At 46.9% G+C, this 23984-nt stretch overlaps 1 protein-coding gene across 1 annotated transcript in view; it reads left to right on the plus strand.

Moving 5' to 3' along the window:
- LOC134354338 (beta-1,3-N-acetylglucosaminyltransferase lunatic fringe-like) overlaps nt 1-23984 on the plus strand; it is a 46408-nt gene that overhangs the window by 13503 nt on the left and 8921 nt on the right. Inside the window, exons 2-5 of the mRNA XM_063063272.1 lie at nt 11799-11847; nt 14523-14625; nt 16473-16626; nt 22144-22229. Of these exons, the coding sequence (XP_062919342.1) occupies nt 11799-11847; nt 14523-14625; nt 16473-16626; nt 22144-22229 (392 nt within the window). The remainder of the gene's footprint in view (nt 1-11798; nt 11848-14522; nt 14626-16472; nt 16627-22143; nt 22230-23984) is intronic.

A 23984-nucleotide genomic window follows, 5' to 3' on the forward strand; every position in this document is an offset into this window, starting at 1 on the left:
TGAAATGTCTAATACCAGAGGGCATGCGTTAAAGGTGAGAGGGGGTAGGTTCAAGGGGGAGGTGAGGGGTAAAGTTTTCACTCAGAAAATGTGGAATGCACTGCCTGGTATGGTGGTAGAGGCAAATACAATAGAAGCTTTTAAGAGACGTTTGTATAGGCACATGGATGTAATGACAACGGAGGGATTTGGACATTTTGTAGGTAGGCAGAAGGGATTAGAGTTCTGGTGTTTTAAGTTTGCTTTTTAGCTGGTTTAGCACAACGTTGTGGGCCGAATGGCCTGTTCCTGTACTGTTCTATGTTCAATGCTGAGGCAACTTCACAGAGGGGACTTCAGTTCCGTTTTACTGCCTGTGCTGAGTGAGTCATAGCGCCAAAAGCCCCACCCTACCCCACACTCATGGTTAGACATGAAGCGTGCAGAAAAGAGGAAATGGGCCTGTTATTTCCCCACTCTTGCACTTCCTACAGACTTTATTCAAGTCAAAAAAAGGAAGTTGTTCAAGGCAGTTGATCTGGCATCCGGAGAACTTCTCTTTCATTACAGCTCATGCACCCGAAAACAGTCAAAAATAAACACTTCTCACACTTTCCTCATCAAATTGTTTTTAGGATGTTTATTTGGAAACCGAGCTAGAAATGCTAATGATTTATCCAGTCCCTAATCAGCAAAGGCTCTGGGGATTAACCAGTGACCTTCCCGAGGTAGAGTCCCCACTTTCTTTATCACTCCTCTCCGGGATGCTTGATTTTGCAGAGGGCTGTGTGTTGTGACAAGGCAACTGGACTTTTGCCGAGGGTTTAACTGCACAACATTCATCCAATCATCTCCTGAGTATTCGAAGGTCAATCATAAGAAATGAAATGTGCGCGTGTGCACGCACACACACACACACACACACACTCTCTCGCTCTCTGTCAGTCACACACACACACACACACACACACCCCTAGAGGAACTCACAAAAGGCAGGATCTCCTGGTGGCTGCCCATTTCAATTTGACTTCTCATCTCCAGTCTCATACATCTACGATGACCTCCTCCACTCGAAATTAATCAAACATTTTCAAAGCTACTTCCCTGAAATGCCTTCGGAGTAACTAAATAAATGGTGGGATTCTTTTGCAACGCGCAAAATGCTGGAGGGACTTAGCAGGTCAGGCAGCACCTATGGAGGGGGATAAAGTGTTTACATTTTGGCCCAAGACCCCTCATCAAGTTGGGAAAGGAAGGGGGAAGAAGCCAGAATAAGGAGGTGTTGGAGGAGGAGGAAGAGTTGCATGATGGCAGGTGAGAGGTGAAGCCAGGTGAGGGGGAAGGTGAGTGGAGAGGGGAGGGGATGACGTAAGAAGCTGGGAGGTGATGAGTGGAAGAGGCAAAGAGCTGAAGAAGGAATCTGACAGAAGAGGACAGTGGACCTCGGGAGAAAAAGCAGGAGGAGGGGCACAGGGGGAGGTGATAGACAGGTGATGAGAAAAGGTGAGAGGGTAATCAGATGGGAAATAGAAAAGAGAGAAAGGGGAAGGAAGGGGTAATTACCAGAAGTTAGAGAAATTGATGTTCATGCCATCAGGTTGGTGGCTACCCAGATTATATAAACGTTAGTCTACCCATCTCTAAGAACCAACTGATCCACACCCATTCTCCCATGTTGATCTAGTTCCCTTTCATCCTCAATCATCTCCACTTCCACCTTCCTCTCAGCCCCCTCCACTTTCCGTCCGCCCCAGGAGAAGGCCCCTTCTTTCTGGTTGAGACACCAAGAGGAGTGGGTCCAGGATAGGTGGGTCTCAGTCTGAATATATGGACCCTGCCAAGGTCTCCACACTTTGCTCGTGTTTCAATCCACATTGCTGCCTCTCAACAGAATCCGTTACCCAGAAGAGAAACCACAAGGTGTTTGATGTCTAAGCTGTGCAGGACGGCTTGTGGTTGACCGAAGTGGTGTGTTGGAAGTAGAAGGCAACGTGGAATATAGACTTGGGGAGAGCTTGAACTGGAGTAGGAGTGCAGGAACAGAAGAAGCAAGTGTTTCTGTGAATTCTATGCCAAAATGAAATTGTTGATTAACGCACAGAATTTAAACAGTTGAATTTGGAACGGAAATGGGGGAGAACAAAAGTTACCACAGTGGGGTGGGGGTATGTTGTGTGTGTGTGTGTGTGTGTGTGTGTGTGTGTGTGTGTATATGTACCTAGAAGGTGAATGAAATCATAAATACAAGGAGAGATGGGAATGCGTGGGATGAGGCTGGACTGATGGGATTTAGAATATTAAAATAAGGATGTGATGCTTTATAAGGAATTGGTCAGCTTGCACTTGTATGGTGAGCAGTCTTGGGGCCCTTTTCTCAGAAAGGATGGGCTTGCATTGGACAGGGTCCAGAGAAGGTTCACAAGAGTGATCCCGGGAATGAGGAGGATTTGATGGCTCTGGGCCTGTACTCGCTGGAGTCTAGAAGAATTAAATGGGATCTCATTGAAATCTATCGAGTACTGAAAAGTCTAGATAGAATGGACTTGGAGAGGATGTTTCCAGTGGTGGGTAAGTCTCGGACCAGAGGGCACAGCCTCAGAAAAGAGGGACATCCATTCAGAACAGTGATGAGGAGGAAGAATTTCTTTAGCCAGAGGGTGGTGAATCTGTGGAATTCATTGGTGCAAACGGCCAAGTCATTGGTTATGTTTAAAGTGGAGGTTGATAGGTTCCTGATTAATCAGGGGGTCAAAGGTTATGGTGGAGAAGGGGGTTGAAGGGGAAAATAAATCAGCCTTGATAGAAAGGAGGAGCAGATTTGATGGACCGAATGGCCTAATTCTGCACTACTAAGAAGAATCTGGTGGATGTGCTTGTTGAAGCTTTGATAAGATTTTGGAGATACGAGGAAAATTAGCATGGCCATTTAGGGTTGAATGTGGTAGGCTAGGAGGACATAAAGCCAGCAGGAAACAGTTGGGCTGAATGGCCTATCTCTTGGTCAAATATCAATGTACCACAGAAAGCATCCTATTAGGATACATGATGGCTTGGTATGGCAATTGCTCTCTCTGAGACTGCAAGCAACTCTATAGAAGCTTCGGGTTCAGATTTTGATTGATTGACATGTAATTTGAGACATACAGTGAAATGTGTCCATTTGAGTTGACAACCGACACAACCTAATGATGTGCTGGGGGCAGCCCGCAAGTGTTACCACACATTTCAGTCCCAACAGACAGGAGGTACCTAATAAAGTGGCCCCTGTGTATGTTCGTGACCTCCTGCTCCAAAGTCTGAAATGTTGTACATTCAGAGATGCTCTTCTGCATACCACTGTTGTGGTTATTTGAGGTACTGTCACCTTCCTGTCAGCTTGAACCAGTCTGGCCATTCTCCTCTGACCTCTGTCATTAACAAGGTGTTTCCACCCACAGAACTGCTGCTCACTGGATGTTTTTAGTTTTTCACACCACTCTCTGTAAACTCTAAAGACTGTTGTGCGTTAAAATTCCAGGAAATCAGCAGTTTCTGAAATACTCAAACCACCCTGTCTGGCACCAAGAATCATTCCATAATCAAAGTCACTTAGGTCAGACTTGTTTCACTAACTGATGTTTGGTCTGAACAACAACTGAACCTCTTGACCATGTCTGCATGCTTTGATGCATTGAGTTGCTGCCACGTGATTGGCTGATTAGATATTTGCATTAACAAGCAGGTGTACCTAATAAAGTGGCCAGTGAGTGTAGCCTGCCCACAGTGCTCAATAGAACACAACAAAATAGAATGTGCCAAACAATGAACAAGAGCAGCAAATCAAATCCTGTACTCCCCACCCTCCCACCCATGCATATATCCAGTCCTTTAACCCCAGAGCAGCCCATCTGCTTTGTCCTCTAGCAGTCTCATGGATTCACAGACCCAGGCTCTGGCCGATGGGCTCTGACTGACCCTCCGAATGGCCATCTTCTTGTGAGCACATCACAGAAAGCAGTCTCCACTCTCTGCCGGCACATCCTCGACTTACTCCCTCTCGGTGGGCAGAAGATCCAAAAGCCTGCAAGCACGTACCACCAGGCTCAAGGACCATCTCTCTCCTGCTGGTGCAGGAGGTCTCCTGCTATGTTAAGATGGACCTCACACACGGTAGTGTGGCAGTTAGTGTAATACTTTACATTGCCAGCAACTGGGCTTCAATTCCTGCCACTGTCTGTAAGGAATCTGGTCATTCTCCCCGTGACCATGTGGGTTTCCTCCCACATTCCAAACGCATAGAAACATAGAAAACCTACAGCACAATACAGGCCCTTCAGCCCACAAAGCTGTGCCGAACATGTCCTTACCTTAGAACTACCTAGGCTTACCCATAGCCCTTGATTTTTCTAAGCTCCATGTATCCATCCAGGAGTCTCTTAAAAGACCCTGTCGTTTCTGCCTTCACCACTGCCACCGGCAGCCCATTCCATGCACTCACCACTCTCCATGTAAAAAAAAAACTTACCCCTGACATCTCCTCTGTATTTACTTCCAAGCACCTTAAAACTATTCCCTCTCGTGCTAGCCATTTCAGCCCTGGGAAAAAGCCACACAATCAATGCCTGTCATTATCTTGTACACTTCTATCAAGTCACCTCTCATCCTCCGTTGCTGTAAGGAGAAAAGGCCGAGTTCACTCAACCTATTCTCATAAGGCATGCTTCCCAATCCAGGTAACATCCTTGTAAATCTCCTCTGCACCCTTTCTATGGTTTCCATATCCTTCTTGTAGTGAGGCGACCAGAACTGAGCACAGTACTCCAAGTGGTGTCTGACCAGGGTCCTGTATAGCTGCATATTACCTCTCGGCTCTTAAACTCAATCCCATGATTGATGAAGTCCAATGCACCGTATGACTTCTTAACCACAGAGTCAACCTACGTAGCAGCTTTGAGTGTCCTATGGACTTGGACCCCAAGATCCCTCTGATCCTCCACACTCCGAGTCTTACCATTAATACCATATTTTGCCATCATATTTGACCTACCAGAATGAACCACCTCACACTTATCTGCCCAGTTTTGCATCCTATCAATGTCCTGCTGTAACCTCTGGCAGCCCTCCAGACTATCCACAACACCCCAACCTTTGTGTCATCAGCAAATTTACTAACCCATCCCTTCACTTCCTCATCTAGGTCATTTATAAAAATCACAAAGAACAGGGGTCCCAGAACAGACCTCTGAGGCACACCACTGGTCACTGGCCTCCATGCAGAATATGACCTGTCTACAACCACTCTTTGCCTTCTGTGGGCAAGCTAGTTCTGGATCCACAAAGCAATGTCCCCTTGGATTCCATGCCTCCTTACTTTCTCAATAAACTTTGTATGGGTACCTTATCAAATGCCTTGCTAAAATCCATCTATGGCTCTACCTTCATCAACGTGTTTAGTCACATCCTCAAAAAACTCAATCAGGCTCGTAAAGCACGACCTGCCTTTGACAAAGCCATGCTGACTATTCCTAATCATATTATGCCTCTCCAAATGTTCATAAATCCTGCCTCGCAGGATCTTCTCCATCAACTTACCAACCACTGAAATAAGACTCTCTGGTCTATAATTTACTGGGCTATCCCTACTCCCTTTCTTGAATAAGGGAACAACTTCCGCAACCCTCCAATCCTCTGGAACCTCTCCTGTCCTCATTGATGATGCAAAGATCATCACCAGAGGCTCAGCAATCTCCTCCTTCACTTCCCACAGTAGCCTGGGGTACATGCCATCCGTTTCTGGTGACTTTTCCAACTTGATGTTTTCCAAAAGCTCCAGCACATTCTCTTTCTTAATATCTACATTCACAAGCTTTTCAGTCCACTGCAAGTCATCCCTACAATGGCCAAGATCCTTCTCCATCGTGAATACTGAAGCAAAGTATTCATTAGGTATCTCTGCCATCTCCTCTGATTCCATACACACTTTTCAACACTTGATTGGTCCTTTTCTCTCACGTCTTATCCTCTTGCTCTTCATGTACTTGTAGAATGTCTTGGGTTTTTCCTTAATCCTGTCTGCCAAGGCCTTCTCATGGCCCCTTCTGGCTCTCCTAATTTCATTCTTAAGCTCCTTCCTGCTAGCCTTATAATCTTCTAGATCTCTATCATTACCTAGTTTTTTGAACCTTTTGTAAGCTCTTCTTTTCTTCTTGGCTACACTTACAACAGCCTTTGTACACCACGATTCCTGTACTCTACCATCCTTTCCCTGTGTTATTTGAACGTATCTACGCAGAATCACACACAAATATCCCCTGAACATTTGCCACATTTCTTCCGTACATTTCCCTGAGAACATGTGTTTCCAATTTATGCTTCCAAGTTCCTGCCTGATAGCCTGATATTTCCCCTTAATCCAATTAAACATTTCCCTAACTTGTCTGTTCCTATCCCTCTCCAATGCTATGGTAAAGGAGATAGAATTGTGATCACTGTTTGTTTTGCACTGTATAAATCTCCATTTTGTTGATGTTTTTTTTCCTGTAGTTCTATTGTAGAAACACTTAAAAATTAATAAAAAAAAGAATTGTGATCACTATCTCCAAAATGCTCTCCCATTGAGAGACCTGACAGCTGACCAGGTTCATTTCCCAATACCAGATCAAGCACAGCCTTTCCTCTTCTAGGCTTATCTACATATTGTGTCAAGAAACCTTCCGAACACACCTAACAAACTCCACCCCTTCTAAACCCCTCACTCTAGGGAAATGCCAATCAATATTTGGGTAATTAAAATCTCCCACCACAACAACCCTGTTATTATTACTCCTTTCCAGAATCTGTCTCCCTATCTGCTCCCTGTTACTATTGTGTGGTCTATGAAAAAAACACCCAGTAGAATTATTGACCCCTTCCTATTCCTAACTTCCACCCACACTGACTCAGTAAACAACCCCTCCATGACTTCCTCCTTCCCTGCAGCCGTGACACTATCTCTGATCAGCAGTGCCACGTCCCCACCTCTCTTGCCTCCCTCCCTGTCCTTTCTGAAACACCTAAAGCCTGGTTAGGGTTAGTAAATTGTGAGCATGCTCTGCTGGCGCTAAAAGCCTGGCCACACTCGCAGGCTGCCCCAGCATGTCCTCGCACCCTATTAGTCGTTAACACAAAGGATGCATTTCACTGTATGTTTTGATGTAAATGTGACAAATAAAATTAATATTTCTTATCTTCACCTTCTACTTGGATCTGACCTTGCACCTTACTGTCAGCCTGCACTGCACTTTCTCTGTAACTGCAACACTTTATTCTGCATTCTGTTATTACTTTCCCTTGTTCTACCTCCATGCTCTGTTTCAGTGAAATGATACCGACGGATGGAATGCAAGGCAAAGGTTTTCTGTACTTCCGTACAAGAACAAACTTAAGGTCACTCGTACGAAGGCATGCAGTGCCAAGGGTGTTATGCCAGATAAGCCAGTCAGTAATCCAAGGGCTCTGTGAGGTTCCTGCACATCTGGATGGTGACTTTATTTTGTCTGTCAAACGGCAGCGGACTGGGATCTGGACGGAGATTGGAGGAATGGGCGCCACATTAGCCTTGGGGCACCAGAGTTCAGAGTTCAATCTGTCTCTGTCCGTAATGACAAACATGAGGAACTCTGCAGATGCTGGAAATGCAGAGCAACACACACAAAATGCTGGAGGAACTCAGCAGGTCAGACAGCATCTATAGGCGTGAATAAGCAGCCGACTTTCTGGGCTGAGACCCTTCTTCAGGATGGGAAAGGAAGGTGGGGGGGCGGGAACGCCAGAATAAAAAGGTGGGGGGGGGGAACGCCAGAATAAAAAGGTGGGGGGGGGAAACGCCAGAATAAAAAGGTGGGGGGGGGGAGGATAGCTGGAAGGTGATATATGAAGTCAGGTGGGTAAGGTAAAGAGCTGGAGAAGAAGGCTGGTGAGGAGAGTGGACCATAGGAGAAAGGGTAGTAGGAGGGGACCCAGGGGGAAGGCAGGGAGAGGGAAATTTGTTTACCGGAGGGAGAAATCGATAGTCATGCCATTAGGTAGGAGGCTACCCAGGTGGAATATAAGGTGCTGTTCCTCCACCCTGGGGGTGGCCTCATCATGGCACAAGAGGAGGCCGTGGACTGACAGGTCAGAGTGGGAACGGACATCGGAATTAAAATGTTTGGTCATTGGACGTACGGCTTTTGGTGGATGGAGCGGAGGTGCTCGACAAAGCTCGTCTGTGTGGAGTTTGTATGTTCTCCCCATGACTGCGTGGGTTTCCTCCGGGTGCTCCAGTTTCCTCCCACAGTCAAAAGACATATTGGTTAGTAGGTTAATTGGCCTTGTAAATTGTCCTGTGGTTAAGCTAGGGTTAAATCGGGGGTTGCTGGGCGGTGTGGTTCGGCCCGGAAGGGGCTGTTCTGCGCTGTATTTCTAAATAAATACAGCGAGCAGCAGAAGGCAGAGAAACGTGTCAGACAATTAGTTAAGCCTGGACATGAACGAGTCCAGAATAACCACAGCAGCAGCCGTTGTACTGCGCAGCCTGAGTCACAAAGGACGTTTCACACTTCACAATGCCGCCTCTTTCAGGTCAGAGGTTCAGCTCATTAAGCGTGGAGAAGAGCGCAGTTAAACAGTCTGACAGTCCAACAATGGGCGGGAGAGAGGAGGCGGGCGAGCGGTGGGTGGATGGCTGAGGAGGGGAGCGGGCAGGCAGATGTTCAAATCCGAGTGTCCCACTGACTTGACCCTCTCTGGCCAGCACGGCATCAGTCAAAGCGATCTCTCTCTGCCACTGGACTGAGACTGGGACGCAGGTGAAGAGTCAATATTTGAATGCAGTTCCAGTTTCTCACAGGGAAAGGAATTTTAATCATGGATGCCTCGGATTTAACTTCAGTGGCCTGGGACCTATACTGAATCTATCCGGATTTCCCCCTCTCACCTGCCTCCCCATTGTCCCCCATTCCTCGCCCCACCATGTTGACCACCCTGTTCTCGCTCCCTTTCTCGACACCCCCCTTCCTCGCTCCCTTCCTCACCCTCCCCTTTCTTGCCCGCCCCCAACGTTGCCCAACCCACCCCCCTGTCTGCAGACTTTCTTGTGTAGCTGATGGGTGAGGGGGAAGGTGGGTGGCTGGGGGAGGGAGGAATGAAGTAAGAAGTTGGAAGATGATAGGTGGAAAAGGTAAAGGGCTGAAGAAGGAGAAATCTTAAAGGAGAGGAGAGTGGGCCGTGGGAGAAAGGGAATGGAGGGGGGGACCAGAGGGAGATGATGGCCAGGTGAGGAGAAGCAAAGGGCTGAGAGAGTAACCATAATGGGGAACGGAGACAGAGATGGAGGAAGAGGAAGTAATTACCAGAAGTTTGAGAAATCAATATTCACAGACAGGATGTATGCCTAACCCTGTGCCTAGTTAGACATTTCCGTTGCAACTATGACAACCCCAAACCTCAAAATGAAGCAGTGATGTGGTAGGATGTAGGACATAGTACAATAGAGCCCAGGGCCAGGAACAGGACTGTCGGCCTACAACGGCTGCCTTCAACGCGATTATGAATTAAAGTAGATCTCTTCTGCCTGCACATCATACGTATCTCTCCATTGCTTGAATATTCAAGACTGTCTTGAAATTTCACTTCCTCTGGCATCCTGGGCCAACAGAACAGTGATCACAGATCTCCGATTTCACTTCTTTTACAGAGAATGTGGCCCTTTGCATCCATTCTAGCTCCCATGGGAGCATTCCTGTTAACCCTAGACATGATGACATCGGAAGACGTTGGGGAGGACCCACCTACAGTGTTCCCTCTGCCTGGAATTCCTGTTGATCAGTTCATCCCAGGACAGAGTCTGTAAAATTCAGCTGATGGGTCTCGGCCTGAAACATCGACTGGTTATTCCCCACCAAAGATGTTGTCTGACCTGCTGGGATCCCCCAGCATTTTGTGGGTGTTGTGCAGTTTCACATCCTTTCTGTTTCAGTAAACGCATAAAGTTATGATATATTACAAAATAAATCAATAGTTCACAAAAAGGAGTAACGAGGTAGTGGTTATGGTTCATGGACCATTCAGAAATCTGATGGTGGAGGGGAAGAAGCTATTCCTTAAGTGTTGAATGTGTGTCTTCAGCCTCCTGTGCCCCCTCCCTGATGGCAGTAATGAGAAGAGGGCATGTCCTGGGTGGTGATGGTTCTTAATGGTGGCTGCTGCCTTCAGGCGTCTCTTCAGGAAGATGTTCTTGATGGTGAGGAGGGTTGTGCCCAAGATGAATGTCGAGTAAGGTCCAGTTTATTGTTGTTTAACTATATACATGTATAGTACCAGACAAGATAACGTTTCTCCAGTCCAGGGCGTAAAGCACAGTCATTGACATATCACAAATATAATACAAAAACTTAGGAAAGTGAGAATTAAATCTACAAATGAATTGCGCATACATAAACCAAGTAAAGTGCATAAATTAAATATTGCAGGATTCAATACAAGTTAACTGGGGACACTGCGAATACGATGCAGCAGGAAGTTCAGAAGCCTAATGGCCTGAGGGAAGAAACTGTTTCTCATCCAGCCCGTTCTCGTCTTTATGCATCGGAGTCTCCTGTCTGATGGGAGAAAGTCAAAGGGGATGCTGGATGGATGGGTGGGATCCTCAATAATACTAAGGACCCTGTGTACGCAGCGCTCCTGGTAAATATCCTCAATGGATGGTAGGGAGATCCCTATGATCCTCTCGGCTGTTCTCATAATCCTTTGTCAGGTCTTCTGGTCTGATGGTTGCTGCTCCCATACCAGATGGAGATGCAGCTTAAAGCTGACCATGATGGTTACTGCTCAAGCTCACGTGTTACCAAAGCTCCTCCCGAGATGCTGGCCCAATACTTAAGGGGTAGTGAGGTGAGCTCCTTCCCCTTGTACCGGTGGGTTTCACCCGCGGCCCCTCTCTGACCCAGTGGGAGGTTACAAAGCACTAAGGGCAATGGCTCTTCCCCATCAGCCCTTTCACTCCCAGTGCTCTCCTCCCACACTTGCCATGGTGGCATAGCAGTTAGCTTTACACTATCATAGCGCCAGTGACCCGGATTCAATTTCCGCTGCTGTCTCTAGGCTCTCCCTGTGACCGTGGGATTCCTCCCTCATTCCAAAGAGGTACCGTTTGGGGGCAGTGCAATAGTGTGGTGGTTAGTTTAATGCCAAAGGCCCAGGTTCAATTCCTGTACCGTGTGGAAGGAGTTTGTACATTCTCCCCATGAGTTTGTGGGTTTCTTCCCTGCACTCCGGTCTGCTCCCACCGTCCAAAGATGTACGGATTAGGGGCAGCACGATGGCTATTACAGTGTCAGCGATCAGATAATTGTGGAAAATTGCCTGGAATGAGCTTGTGCGTTCTCTGCGTGACCGCATGGGTTTCCCCTGGCGCTCCGGTCTGCTCCCACCGTCCAGAGACGTACAGGTTAGGGTTCGTAAGTTGTGGGCGTCCTACGTTGGTGCTGGAAGTGTGGCGACTTTTGCTCCCAGCACATTGCGAACAGTGACAGAGGCGACACATCTCACTCGGTCCTGCTGTTTTGCTGTACTTGTGACAAATATATCTACTCTTCAGTAGGTTAACCAGTCACAGGGTGTAATTGGGTGGCAGAGGCTCGCTGGGCCGGAGGGGCCTGCTGTTATTATAAAAATCAATAAAATAGAAATGTTGGGGTCTTGGTAACGGGTGGGACCAGATGGGGATGGGATAACAAGATGAGAATTCTAGTGTATTTTGTTTGGCCGGCTCACCTGAGTGTAGATTGCCTTCTAACAGTTCTTCTTTCCTTCTTTGCCAGACGTATATCTTCACTGATGGTGATGATGAGGAGCTGAAGATCAGGACAGGTGCGACTAACTCTTTACTTGATAGGTGATTAGTGTTTGTGCTGGTTAGATTGGTTTACTATTGTCAAGTAATCTTAGTGAACTACAGAAAGCATTCTACCTGGATCCATCACAACTTGGTTTGTCAACAGTACTGTATGTGACTTCCTTCCCCCTCACCAGGCCTCATCGATCACCTGCCAGCTTCTTCTCCTTCCCCTCCTTCGTGCTCCTTTTCCCTTCCTTTCCAGCCCTGATGAAGAGTCTCTGCCCAAAACGTTTACTGTTTATTCTGCTCTGTAGGTACGGCCTGACTTACTGAGTTCCTCCATTTTGTTTTGTGTGTTGCTCTGGATTTCCAGCATCTGCAGAATCTCTTGTGTTTTAAGAAATCACAGAGTTGTGGACACAGCTCAGCACATCATGGAAACCAGCCTCCCCTCCATGGACTCTGCATACAGTTTCCACTGCCTCGGTAAAGCAGCCAGAATAATCAAAGACCCCACCCACCCCAGACATTCTCTCTTCTCCCCTCTCCATCGGGCAGAAGATACAAAAGCCTGAAAGCACGTCCCACCAGGCCCAAGGACAGGGTCTGACCTGCAGTTATAAGGATATTAAATTGTTCTCTCGTGTGATATTTATTATTTATTTAGTGATCCCGTGTAGAATCAGTCCTTCCGGCCTTTCGAATTATGCCGCACCAGCAACCCCGGTTAACCCTCACCTAATCACGGGACAATTTACAACACCCAGTTAACCCACCTGGCACGTCTTCGGCCTGTGGGAAGAAACAGGAGCACCAGGGAAAATCCACTCATTCCACGGGAAGGACTGACAGAATGGTGCCGGAATTGAACTCTAAGCTCCGGAATATCTCGTGCCACGGTAATCACTATACCCAAACCCTCTTGACATCATCATCTACGTCGCTGTGATCCTCCATGTTATGGTTTGCCAGCACTGCACCGTCTCTGTAGCTGTTATACTTTATTCTGCATTCTGTTATTGTTTTACCTTGTTCTCCCTCAATACACTGTGTATTGATCTGATCTGTATGAACAGTGTACAAAACAATCTCCGTATGTTCTATTACACAATAATAAACCGATTCCAATTCAAAATGACATGCTGGCCTTCACTGGTTTTAGGAGTAGGGAAGTTATGTTGCTGTTTATATATGACATCGGTGAGACCCTGTTGTGGGTATTGTGTACAGATTTGGTCACCCTAGTGTAGCAGAGATGTTATTAAACTAGAAAGAGTGCAGAAAAGATTTGCCTGAACTTGGGGCCTGAGTTACAAGGAGGATTGTGAGGTTGCTGAGGCTAGGAGTTTATTCCCTGGAAGGCAGGAGGCTGAGGGTACTTATGGGATCGTGAGCAGCTCGGACAGGGTGAGGGAGAACACACAGTCTTTTTCCCAAGGACGGTGTGCTGAAAGCAAGAGGGCAAACACAAGGAAATCTGCAGCTGCTGGAAATTCAAGCAACACACACAAAATGCTGGTGGAACACAGCAGACCAGGCAGCATCTATAGGGAGAGGTACAGTCGACGTTTCGGGCCGAGACCCTTCGTCAGGATTAACTGAAAGAAGAGCTAATAAGAGATTTGAGAGGGGGAGGGGGAGATCCAAACTGATAGGAGAGGACAGGAGGGAGAGGGATTGAGCCAAGAGTGGGACAGGTGATTGGCAAAAGGGAGAGGATCAGGGGACGGGAGGCCTAGGGAGAAAGAAAGGAGGAGGAGAGCACAGAGGAAGGTGGAGAGCAGGTATGGAGTTATTGTGAGAGGGACAGAGGGAGAAAAGAAAGAGAGAGAGTGTGTGTCCCTCTCACTGTAACTCCATGCCTGGTCTCCATCTTCCTCTGTGCTCCCCTCCCCCTTTCTTTCTCCCTAGGCCTCCCGTCCCATGATTCTCGCCCTTCTCCAGACTTGTAGCCCTTTTGCCAATCAACTGTCTAGCTCTTGGCTCCATCCCTCCCCCTCCTGTCTTCTCCTATCATTTTGGATCTCCCCCTCCCCCCCCTCCGCTTTCAAATCTCTTACTATCTTTTCTTTCAGTTAGTCCTGACGAAGGGTCCTGGCCCGAAACATCGCTTGTACCTCCTCCTATAGATGCTGCCTGGCCTGCTGCGTTCACCAGCATTTTGTGTGTGTTGAGAGCAAGAGGGGACAGGTTTCACAAGAGACTCTGCAGGTGTTGGAAATCTGGAGCAACACACGCAAAATGCTGAAGGAACTCAGCAGGTCAGGCAGCATCTGTGGAAATGAATAAACAGCTGAAATTTCAGGCTGAGACCATTCATCGGGACTGGAACAGGTGGGGGATGGGGAAGATGCCGGAATATGTACACATATGTAAGGTCAGGGGTGAGAGATTTAAAAGCAACATCAGGGGCAACAGTTCACGCAGAGGGTGCTGCGTATTAGGAATGAGCTGCCAGAAATGGTGGTTGAGAGGGACACATTAGCAACATTTAAGAGGCAACTAGAGAAGTACATGAAAAGGAGAAATTGTGAGGGACAGGGGCTAAATGCGAGTAGGAGGGATCTGATTGCTGGGCATTACAGTTGGCACAGACAATTTGGGCTGAGGGGCCTGTTCTGTGCTCGTTGACTCTGTCTAAGAAATTTCAGTTATCATTCGCTCTCTCTCTGGCCATGTCTTACTTCTAACCTCTAACCTCTCACAGGTCACCGGGTCATCAATACCAATTGCTCTTCTGCCCACAGCCACCAAGCCTTGTCATGCAAGATGGCGGCGGAGTTCGATGTGTTTGTGGCATCACGCCTAAGGTAGGTTACTGGGGCGATGTGTGGCAGAGGTAACAACGCACTGTAGGCGAGCAGGGAGCGTCAGGGTTGGGGCAGCGAAGACAGTGGCTAGTTGTCGCCCACCCTTCACAGAGTCATCGAGCTCCATATGGCACAGAAATATTTCTGTTTTGGGCTCCATATCTACCTCAGCAATGGATCAAGCCTCTACAGCACTGCAGGGCAGAAAATTGCAAAGATTCACTGCTCAGTCTCAGAGTTGGAGCATCCAAGGAAAGATGTGCTGGTAGTGGGCAGGGTTCAGATGAGGTTCATGTATGAGGAATATTTGATGACTCTAGTCCTGTATTCGCTGGAGTTTTGAAGAACGAGGGGGGATCTCATTGAAACCTATAGAAATGCTGAGAGAGAGAGTGGACGTGGAGAGGATGATTCATATAACGAGCAACTCTAGGACCAGCAGGCAGAACCTCATAATAGAGTGAGATCCCTTTACAACAGAGAGGAGGAAATTCTTTATCCAGAGTGTGGTGAATCTGTGGAATTCATTGCCACAGACGGCTGTGGAGGCCAAGTCTTTGTGTATATTTAAAGCGCAGGTTGATAGTTTCTTGATTTGTAAGGGCATCAAAGGTTACGGGAGAGGGCAGGAGAGTGGAGTTGAGAGGGAAAATCCCAATGGAATGCATCAGTCCCATATCCATTTACTTCCTTTCTCTCCGAGGATTATTTTTCCTTTTACTGAGATACAGCGATAAGCATTGTATGCTTGCAGTCCATACAGGCCATTCCCTGTGTCCTCTCACACACACTCCACCACTCTCTGGCACACTCCACACACTACTTGCACACTTGCCGACCTCACCCCTCCACAAACTGGCCAGCCGCCCGCTGAGTTCCCCTTCCCCATCGGGACTGGTGTCCGCACTCTGCCCTCGCACTGGCTTCATTGGGGGAGCTTTGCCCTGAGTAGCTCATTGGGGCCTCCATCTGGGTGAGGGGAAGTCACATTGGACCCACGCCTTTCTCCCTGACCCTGACTTCCATCCGCTTCCACCCACACCCTCTCGCAGCTCTGAGTGTTGGCAGCCCACTCTTCAAAAGTCAAAGCTCAAAGTAAACTTATTATCAAAGTACACACATGCTACCCCGAGATTCATTTTCTTGCAGGCATTCACAGTGAATACAGGAAACAATAGGATAGATGAAAGGCCTGTACTCAACAGGGCAGATAAACAATGATTTCATTGAATCGACAGGATCTCATCAAAACAGTGGGACAGAACTGAAGGGCTGAGTGGCCGTTTCCTACACCTTTTTCTCCCATGCGCTTGTGCGTTAGTTTGCGGCATGTAGGTGCTGCCATAGCCGCATGAAGCGCCATCTAGTGGTGGAGGGTAGCAAGGACATGGAGAATGTCAACACCAAAGTTCAGAGTACAGTAAATTAATAATAAAAGTACATATGTCACCATATGTCACCCTGAGATTCATTATCTTGTGGGATTTACAGTAAACCTAAGAAATATAATAGAATCAATGAAAGGCCGCACCCTACAGGATAGGCAAACAAGCAATGTGCAAAATATAACAAAGCAAATAATAATGATTATAATATTAAATATCAAGATCATGAGATGAAGAATCTTTGAAAGTGAGTCCATTGGTTGTGGGAGCAGTTCAGAGTTGGGGCAAGTGAAGATATTCGCTGTGGTTCAGGAGCCCTGATGGTTGACTGTTCCTGAACCTGAGGCTCCTGTACCTCTTTCCTAATAGCAGTGCTCTGTGTAGGTGTACTCAGTGATGGGGAGGGCTTTACTCTGATGGCCCCCTTACGCCCGCCCCTCTTCTCTCTGCCCCTCTCTCCAGGTGGTTCTGCCACGTTGACGACGATAACTACGTCAACGTCCGCGCTCTGCTCGAGCTCCTGTCCAGCTTCCCCCTGACGCAGGACGTCTACGTGGGAAAGCCCAGCCTGGACCGGCCAATTGAGGCATCCGAGAAACTGCCCAACAATAAAACGGTGAGTGGCTCCAGATTTCCAAGCGACAGGAATCCCACTGGAATTTAAGTTTCACTCGGCGCGGTACGGTAGTGTAGCATCTAGTGCGGTAATTTTATAGCACTGGTGATCACCGATAAGGTTTGATTCCTGCCACTGTCTGTAAGGATTCGTACATCCTCCCTGTGGCTGTGTGGGTTTCTTCCAGGTGCTCCGGATTCCTCCTGCATTCCAAAGACGTACCAGTGAGGATTAATTTGTTTCGGGCATGCTTTGTTGGCAACAGAAGCATGGCACCCAGCACAATCCTCACTGACTTGATGTGAGGCTAAAACGCACATACGCTTTAATGTACATATGACAAATAAAGCCAATCTTAAAAAAGTTTACTAATTGCACGGAGTGCAGGGAGAAAATTTACAAGGACATTGCCTGCACTTGAGGACCTGAGTTATAAGGAAAGTTTAAGACTTCATTCCCTGGAGCGTAGGAGAATGAGGGAAGAGTTATTGAGTCATCAAGCACAACAACACAGAAATGTAGTGTTGCCTGTCTAGTCTGTGCAAAACTGCCTAGTCCCATCAAGCCACACCCAGACCATAGCCCTCCATACCTCTCCTCCCAGCCATGTACCTATCCAGACTTTTATTCCCAGAATTATTCTCATGAAGCTCCTTTGGGCCTTTTCCAGTGCCAGCACATCATTTCTCAGCTAAGGGCCCCAAAACAGCTCACAATATTCCAAGTGTGGTCTGACCAGTGCTTTATAAAGCCTCAGCATTACATCCTTGCTTTTATATTCTCGTCCTCTCGAAATAAATGCTAACATTGCATTTGCCTTCCTCACCATCGACTCAACCTGCAGGCTAACCTTTAGGGAATCCTGCACAAGGACTCCCAGGTCCCCCTTGTACCTCTGACTTTTGAATTTTCTACCCATTTAGAAAATAGTGACCCTACAAGAGCCATAGCATTAAGCCCTGACTTCAGCTCCGGGTCATTGAAGCACACAAGCCTCCAAATGCTACGATAAGGTGTGTGCTTCTCTTGGAGGATCGAGGCCCAGTGAAAAACTTAATTCTGCATCATGGCTTGGAGTTGTCGGTGGCTCTGCACGTGACCGTAACACACAGCGTCCTCATCACAACACCCCCTTCCACCTATTTCTGTACCGTACGATGGCGTAGGTATGCTGAGGTATTTTCATCAATGGGAGAATTGTGAAGGAGGCTACATTTTTCCAGGCTAAGAGACCAAGCATTTAAAACTGAGCGGCGTAGAAATTTCTTCTCGCAGTGAATGGTGAATCTCTGGAGTTTTATACCCTGTCGTGTCGTGGAGGCCGAATCCTCTAAAGTAAGGTAGATAATTGTTGTTGCATAATGGATTTATTTATTTAGAGATACAGCACAGTAACAGGCCCCTCTGGTCCAACGAGCCCGCGTCACCCAATTACACTCAAGCCACCATGACCTCATTAGTCTTTGGAATGTGGGAGGAAACCAGACCATCCAGAAAAAACCCACACACGGTCTCGGGAGAGCGCACAACCGTCTCACAGACAGCGATGGAGTTGAACCCAGGTCGCTGGTGCTGTTATACCATCACTGTCACATCCACCCAGATACAGTGAAGACCCTGTCCATGCACATCCCTGCTTTTACTAGTCAAGGCACTGAGTTTGAGTCAGGAAGTTATGTCGCCACTTTGTAAAACTCTGGCTGGGCCGCATCTGAAGTATTGCATACAGTTCTGATTGCCCCAAGATAGGACGGACGTTGAGGCTTTGGAGAGGGTGCAGAAGAGATTTACCAGGACACTGCCTGGTTTGGAGGGCATGCGCTATCACAGGAGGCTGGATAAACTTGGATTGTCTTGTTGGAGCATTGGAGGCTAAGGGGAGATCTGATAGAAGTTTACAAGATTATGACAATGACAAATGGAGTGGACAGAGAGTATCTGTTTCCCAGGGTTCAAATGTCAGAGGCCATGCATTGAAGATGAGAGGGGGTCGATTCAAGGGGGATGTGAGGGGTAAGTTTTTTTACTCAGAAAATGGTGGATGCCTGAATGCACTGCCTGGTATGATGGTAGAGGCAAATACATTCGAGGCTTATAAGGGACATTTGGATAGACACATGGATGTGAAGAAGATGGAGGGATATGGACATTTGATTTGCTTTTTAGCTAGTTCAGCACAACATTGTGGGGCAAATGGCCTGTTCCCGTGCTATACTGTTCTATATTCTACGTTCTGCATTTGTTTCACAGTACGTTGAGGTAGAACAAAACAGAGTCCATGCCAGGACTACTGGACTCAAAATCTGTTACTTTCCCCAAACAGTAAGGCTGATCAACACCTCCACCCACTAACCCACCTCTCCACATCCCCAACCACCACTACTTTATCATTTCCCGTCAGACTCTCCTTATGTACAGACACACCTGTGCCTAGCATTACTTTATGGACATGCAATCAATCAGTGTATATGAGTTTTCTTATCCATTTACATGTTCATCGTGTTTTTTAAAATTATTTTTCCTTGTTGTGTTTTTTTTGTACTCTGATCTGGAGTAACAATTATTTTGTTCTCCTTTACACCCGTGTACTGGAAATGACATTAAACAATCTTCAATCTTGACAATAACAGTGCAGAATAAGGTGTACAGTTACAGAGAAAGTGCAGTGCAGGTAAATGATAAGATGCAAAATCATCAATCAAGGTAGTTTGTGAAATCTCTCTTTGAAATCCAAGCTCTTCATGATGGTACGTGTCAGGGCCACAGGTTGCCAGTTGTCTAGGTACGTTATCTTGGTTTTCTCAGGTACCGGGATGATAGTGGTCTTCTTAAAGTATGTGGGATCTGGGAACTGAGCGATAGGGTGATGAGACCTGGGGTTGGTCAGCCATGATCTCATTGAATTAGTAGGACAGAACCGAGAGACCGAGAGGCCGGTTCCCGCTCCTTTCTCTTCTCTCTTGTGTGTTTGTGTGTTAGTTTGTGATGTGTTGGTGTTGGATGAAGCTCCATCTAGTGGCAGAAGTGTTTAGGTGCAGGTAGCAAGGATATGGGGAAAGACAGCACAAAAGTTCAGTGTAAATTTATTAACAAGGTACATGTATGTCACCATATACAACCCTAAGCTTCATTTTATTAACAAGGGTACATATATGTCACAGTATACAACCCTAAGCTTAACTTTCTTTCAGGCATTCACAGTAAATACAGGAAACACAATAGAATCAATGAAAGACTGCACCCAATAGGATGTCAAACAAGCAATATGAAAAAGATATCAACCTCTGCAAATACAAAAGAAAAAAAATAATTAAATAAACAATAAATATTGAGGACGTGAGTTGAAGAGTCCTTAAAAGGTTGTGGGAACAGTTCAGTGATAGGGCGAGTGAAGTTGAGTGATTATCAAGAGCTGATGGCTGAGGAGTAATGACTGTTCCTGGATTGGGTGGCGTAAGTCCTGAGGCTCCTGTACCTCCTTCCCGATGGCAGCGGCCACTGGAGATGCTGGAATCTGGAGTGGAAAAATAACAGGCTGGAGGGTCAAGTAACATCTGAAGAGGCAAAGGGGTGGTCAACAATTCCTGCTTCGGCATTGACAGTACAAGAGGCGGGATAGTCGCTATATATAAGTGAGAAGGAAGGGGAAGGCAGGTCATAGGTGATAGGTGGAACAAAATGAGGGAGGGATGAGGGGCTGATAGTGAACCAGATGGAAGAGGGGATAGGATAGGTGAACTGAGAGAGGAGAATGCCAGGTATATGGGTCAGGTGGAACCAGGTGAAGGAGGTGTTCAGTCTAAGGAACAAGGGAAAGGGCATGAAAGATATAAAGCCTAGAACCATCCAACCAATCAAACCCCCTCTGTGATTGAAAGGGGCCCTTGTCAATACAATACCAAAGATTAAAAAAGTTTATCTTTATTAGTCACAAGCAACACACTCAGAATTCTGGAGGAACTCAGCAGGCCAGGCAGCATCTATGGAAAAGAGTAAACTGTTGATGTTTTGGGCCGAGACCCTTCATCAGGACTGGAAAGGAAGAGAGGTCAGAGTAAGAAGGTGGGGGGAGGGGAGGAAGAAGTATAAGGTGGCAGGTGATAGGTGAAACTGTGAGTGGGGAGGGAGTGAAGTAAAGAGCTGGGAAGTTGATTGTTGAAAGAGAAAGAGTGGTGGAGAAGGGGGAATCTGATAGGAGTTGTCAATGTAGCATAGGAAGAGTTGGGGAGTGATACTAGTGTAGGCTTGAAGCACAGACTGTTCCACGTAGCTGACAAAAAGACAGACATAGCTGGGGCCCATGCGAGTGCCTGTGGCTACACCTTTCGTTTGGAGGAAGGGGAAGATATTGAGTGTGAGGACTAGTTCTGTCAGAGAGTGCTGCTGGAGGGGAACTGGTTGGGTCTGCTGTCCAGAAAGGAAAGGAAGAGCTTTAAGGCCCTCCAGATGGGAGGTGGAGGTATAGGGACTGGACATCCATAGTGAAAATTAGAGTGAAAATAGTCACCTTACGTCGAAACATACAGTGAAATGCACCACCTTGTGTCAATGACCAATGCAGACCGACGATGCACTGGGGGCAGCCCCACCAGCACAGCATGCCCACTACTCAATAACCCCAACCCATACATCTTTGGAATGTGGGAGGAAAGCCACACAGTCATGGGGAAAATGTACAAACTGCTTGCAGTCAGCAGCAGGAATTGAACCCTGATCACTGGTGCCATGAAGCATTATGCGAGCTGCTATCTATCATGTTGCCCTTTGGCCCATGTGACCATGAGGACCACGTGACCAATGAGGAATATGAGGACTGTGCCAGTGGTCAGGCACCCAAGACACAGTAGCGTTAAGAGAAAGAAAAAGTAAAAAAGATCAACAGGTTCTGGATAAATAACAGGAGGTTTTAGACGTACCAGTAGGAATTGATAAATTGGTACATATATAGAAAAAACATTGCTTTATTAAATTTATTGAGATACAATGCAGAATAAACCTTTCTAGCCCTTTGAGCCGCGTTGCCTAGCAACCTCCAATTTAACCCTATCCTAATCGCACGACAATTTATAATGACAATTTAACGTACTAACCAGTACGCCTTTGGACTGTGGGAGGAAACCAGAGCACCCGGGGAAAACCCACGCATTCCACAGGGAGGACGTACAAACTCGTTACAGAGAACATTGGCACTGAACTCTGAATTCTGATGCCCCGAGCTGTAATAGTGTCACGCTAAGCACGACGCTACCTTGGCGCCCGAAACACACTGTCCACACAGGTCATTTCATCACATCAAGGGGAAAACAATAAGGGAATGCAGAATAAATTGTTACAGTAGCTGAGAAAATGCAGAGCAGGCAGACAAGGTGTCTGGACCATGGCAAGGTTAATTGTGAGGTCAAGAGTTATGAGGAGAGATCAGAGAAATGGGGTCTATTTTCCCTGGACAGATCAGAGAAGAGGGGTTTGTTTTCTCTGGAGCGAGGAGGATAAGAATGTTTGTTCTTATTTTTACAGAAATCGGTGCACTTTTGGTTTGCCACGGGAGGTGCTGGGTTCTGTATCAGCCGTGGCTTGGCATTGAAGATGATACCCTGGGCCAGGTAGGTGTCTGCCATCACTGGAGGACTTGATGAAACATTTATCCAGTGATGCCCTGCACTAAACTTTGTCGACTGGGACCTTCACATCAGTTTTCTGTTGACCCCTGGTGTGAAGTTTTGCATGATCCTTGCCCGTCATTGGGTAAACATGATCAGTGACAAACAAAATGCTGGAGGAACTCAGCAGGTCAGGCAGTGTCTACGGAAATGAATAAACCGTCGATGTTTCGGGCTGACACCCTTCATCAGGACACGTGCTGGATTTCCAGCAAGTACAAAACCTCTTCTGTTTAAGATAAAGATTGGCTTTATTTGTCTCATGTTTATCAAATCATCGAAACATACATTGAAACAAACCTCTTCTCACCTTCCTATTTCTTCCCCTGGGTCCCCTCCTCCTTCCCTTTCTCCTATTGTCCACTCTCCTTCCCTATCAGATTCTTTCTTCTCCAGCCCTTGACTGTCCCACTTGGCTTCTTCTATCACCTTCCAGCTAGCCCCTTCCCCCTCCCCCCACCTTTTTATTCTGCCATCTTCCCCTTTCCTTCTCAGTCCTGCCGAAGGGTCTCGGCCTGAAACGTTGACTGTACTCTTTTCCACAGATGCTGCCTGACCTGCCGAGAGCCTCCAGCATTCTGTGTGCGTTGTAGTGAAATGTGTTACTTGTGCCAATGGCCGACACAGTCCGAGCATGTGCTGGGTGCAGCCCAGAAGCATCGCCACCCTTCGGGTGCCAGCGTCGTATGCGCACAGCTCAGTAACCTTAACCTGTGCATGGTTGGAAAGTGAGAGGAAACTGGAGCACCCAGAGAAAACTGATGCAGTTACTGAGAAAATGTACCAACTCCTCGCGGGCAGTGGCCCTGCCCGAACACTAATCGCTGGCGCTGTAAAAGAACCAAGAAGACAAAGATGAAAAAGTTGTGGTTAACTTGCAGTCAGACTGGAGATAAAACACGGTGTAACCTATGAAACAGGCAGATTCAAATGATGTGACACCTTCCACAGAAATACCAAGAAGTTTATAGAAAAAATGCAGGTTCAGCTATATTACAATTACTGGTAAATTCGTCAAACAATTACTCATATATAGGTAATTATATAAAAATTATAAGCAAGCATAGGAAAGTTAAAATACAAGAAAAATGCAAGACAAACAAAAATTCTACATCCAAATCCAACACCCTCTGTAACTTTCCTGCCCAACTGTTTTATAAATTAGTTATTATAATTGAACCATGATTAGGTTAGGGTTAAATCGGGGCTTGCTGGGTGGTGTGGCTTGAAGGTCTGGAAGTCTGTATTCCATTCTATTATGAGCAATCAATCAATCTATAAATAAAGCTGTTATTGTTCCTGCTTCAGCCACTTTCCCCAGCAATACTGGTGACAGAAGTGCCATTCAAATAGCCTGGAAATTAGCCACACCCGGGGTGGGGCGGGGTGGGGGGGAGAGGAAACACGGCTAACCCCTGTGGAATAACCACCAAGGAGAGGGAGAATCAAACAGGCCTTCCGATCCCTCGTATCCATGGAGCAGCACGGTTAGGGTAACGCTATTACAGCCCCAGCGATTGTCTGTGAACAGTTAGTACATTCTCCCTGTGACCACATGGGTTTCCTCTGGGTGCTCCAGTTTCTTCTCACAGTCTGAAGACATGAGGGTTGGTAGGTTAACTGGTCACATGAGTGCAATTGGTTGGCACAGACTCGCTGGGCTGGAAGGGCCTGTTACTGTACTGTGTCTATGTAAAT

This window comes from Mobula hypostoma, chromosome 11 (assembly GCF_963921235.1).
Source record: "Mobula hypostoma chromosome 11, sMobHyp1.1, whole genome shotgun sequence".
Lineage (NCBI taxonomy): Eukaryota > Metazoa > Chordata > Chondrichthyes > Myliobatiformes > Myliobatidae > Mobula > Mobula hypostoma.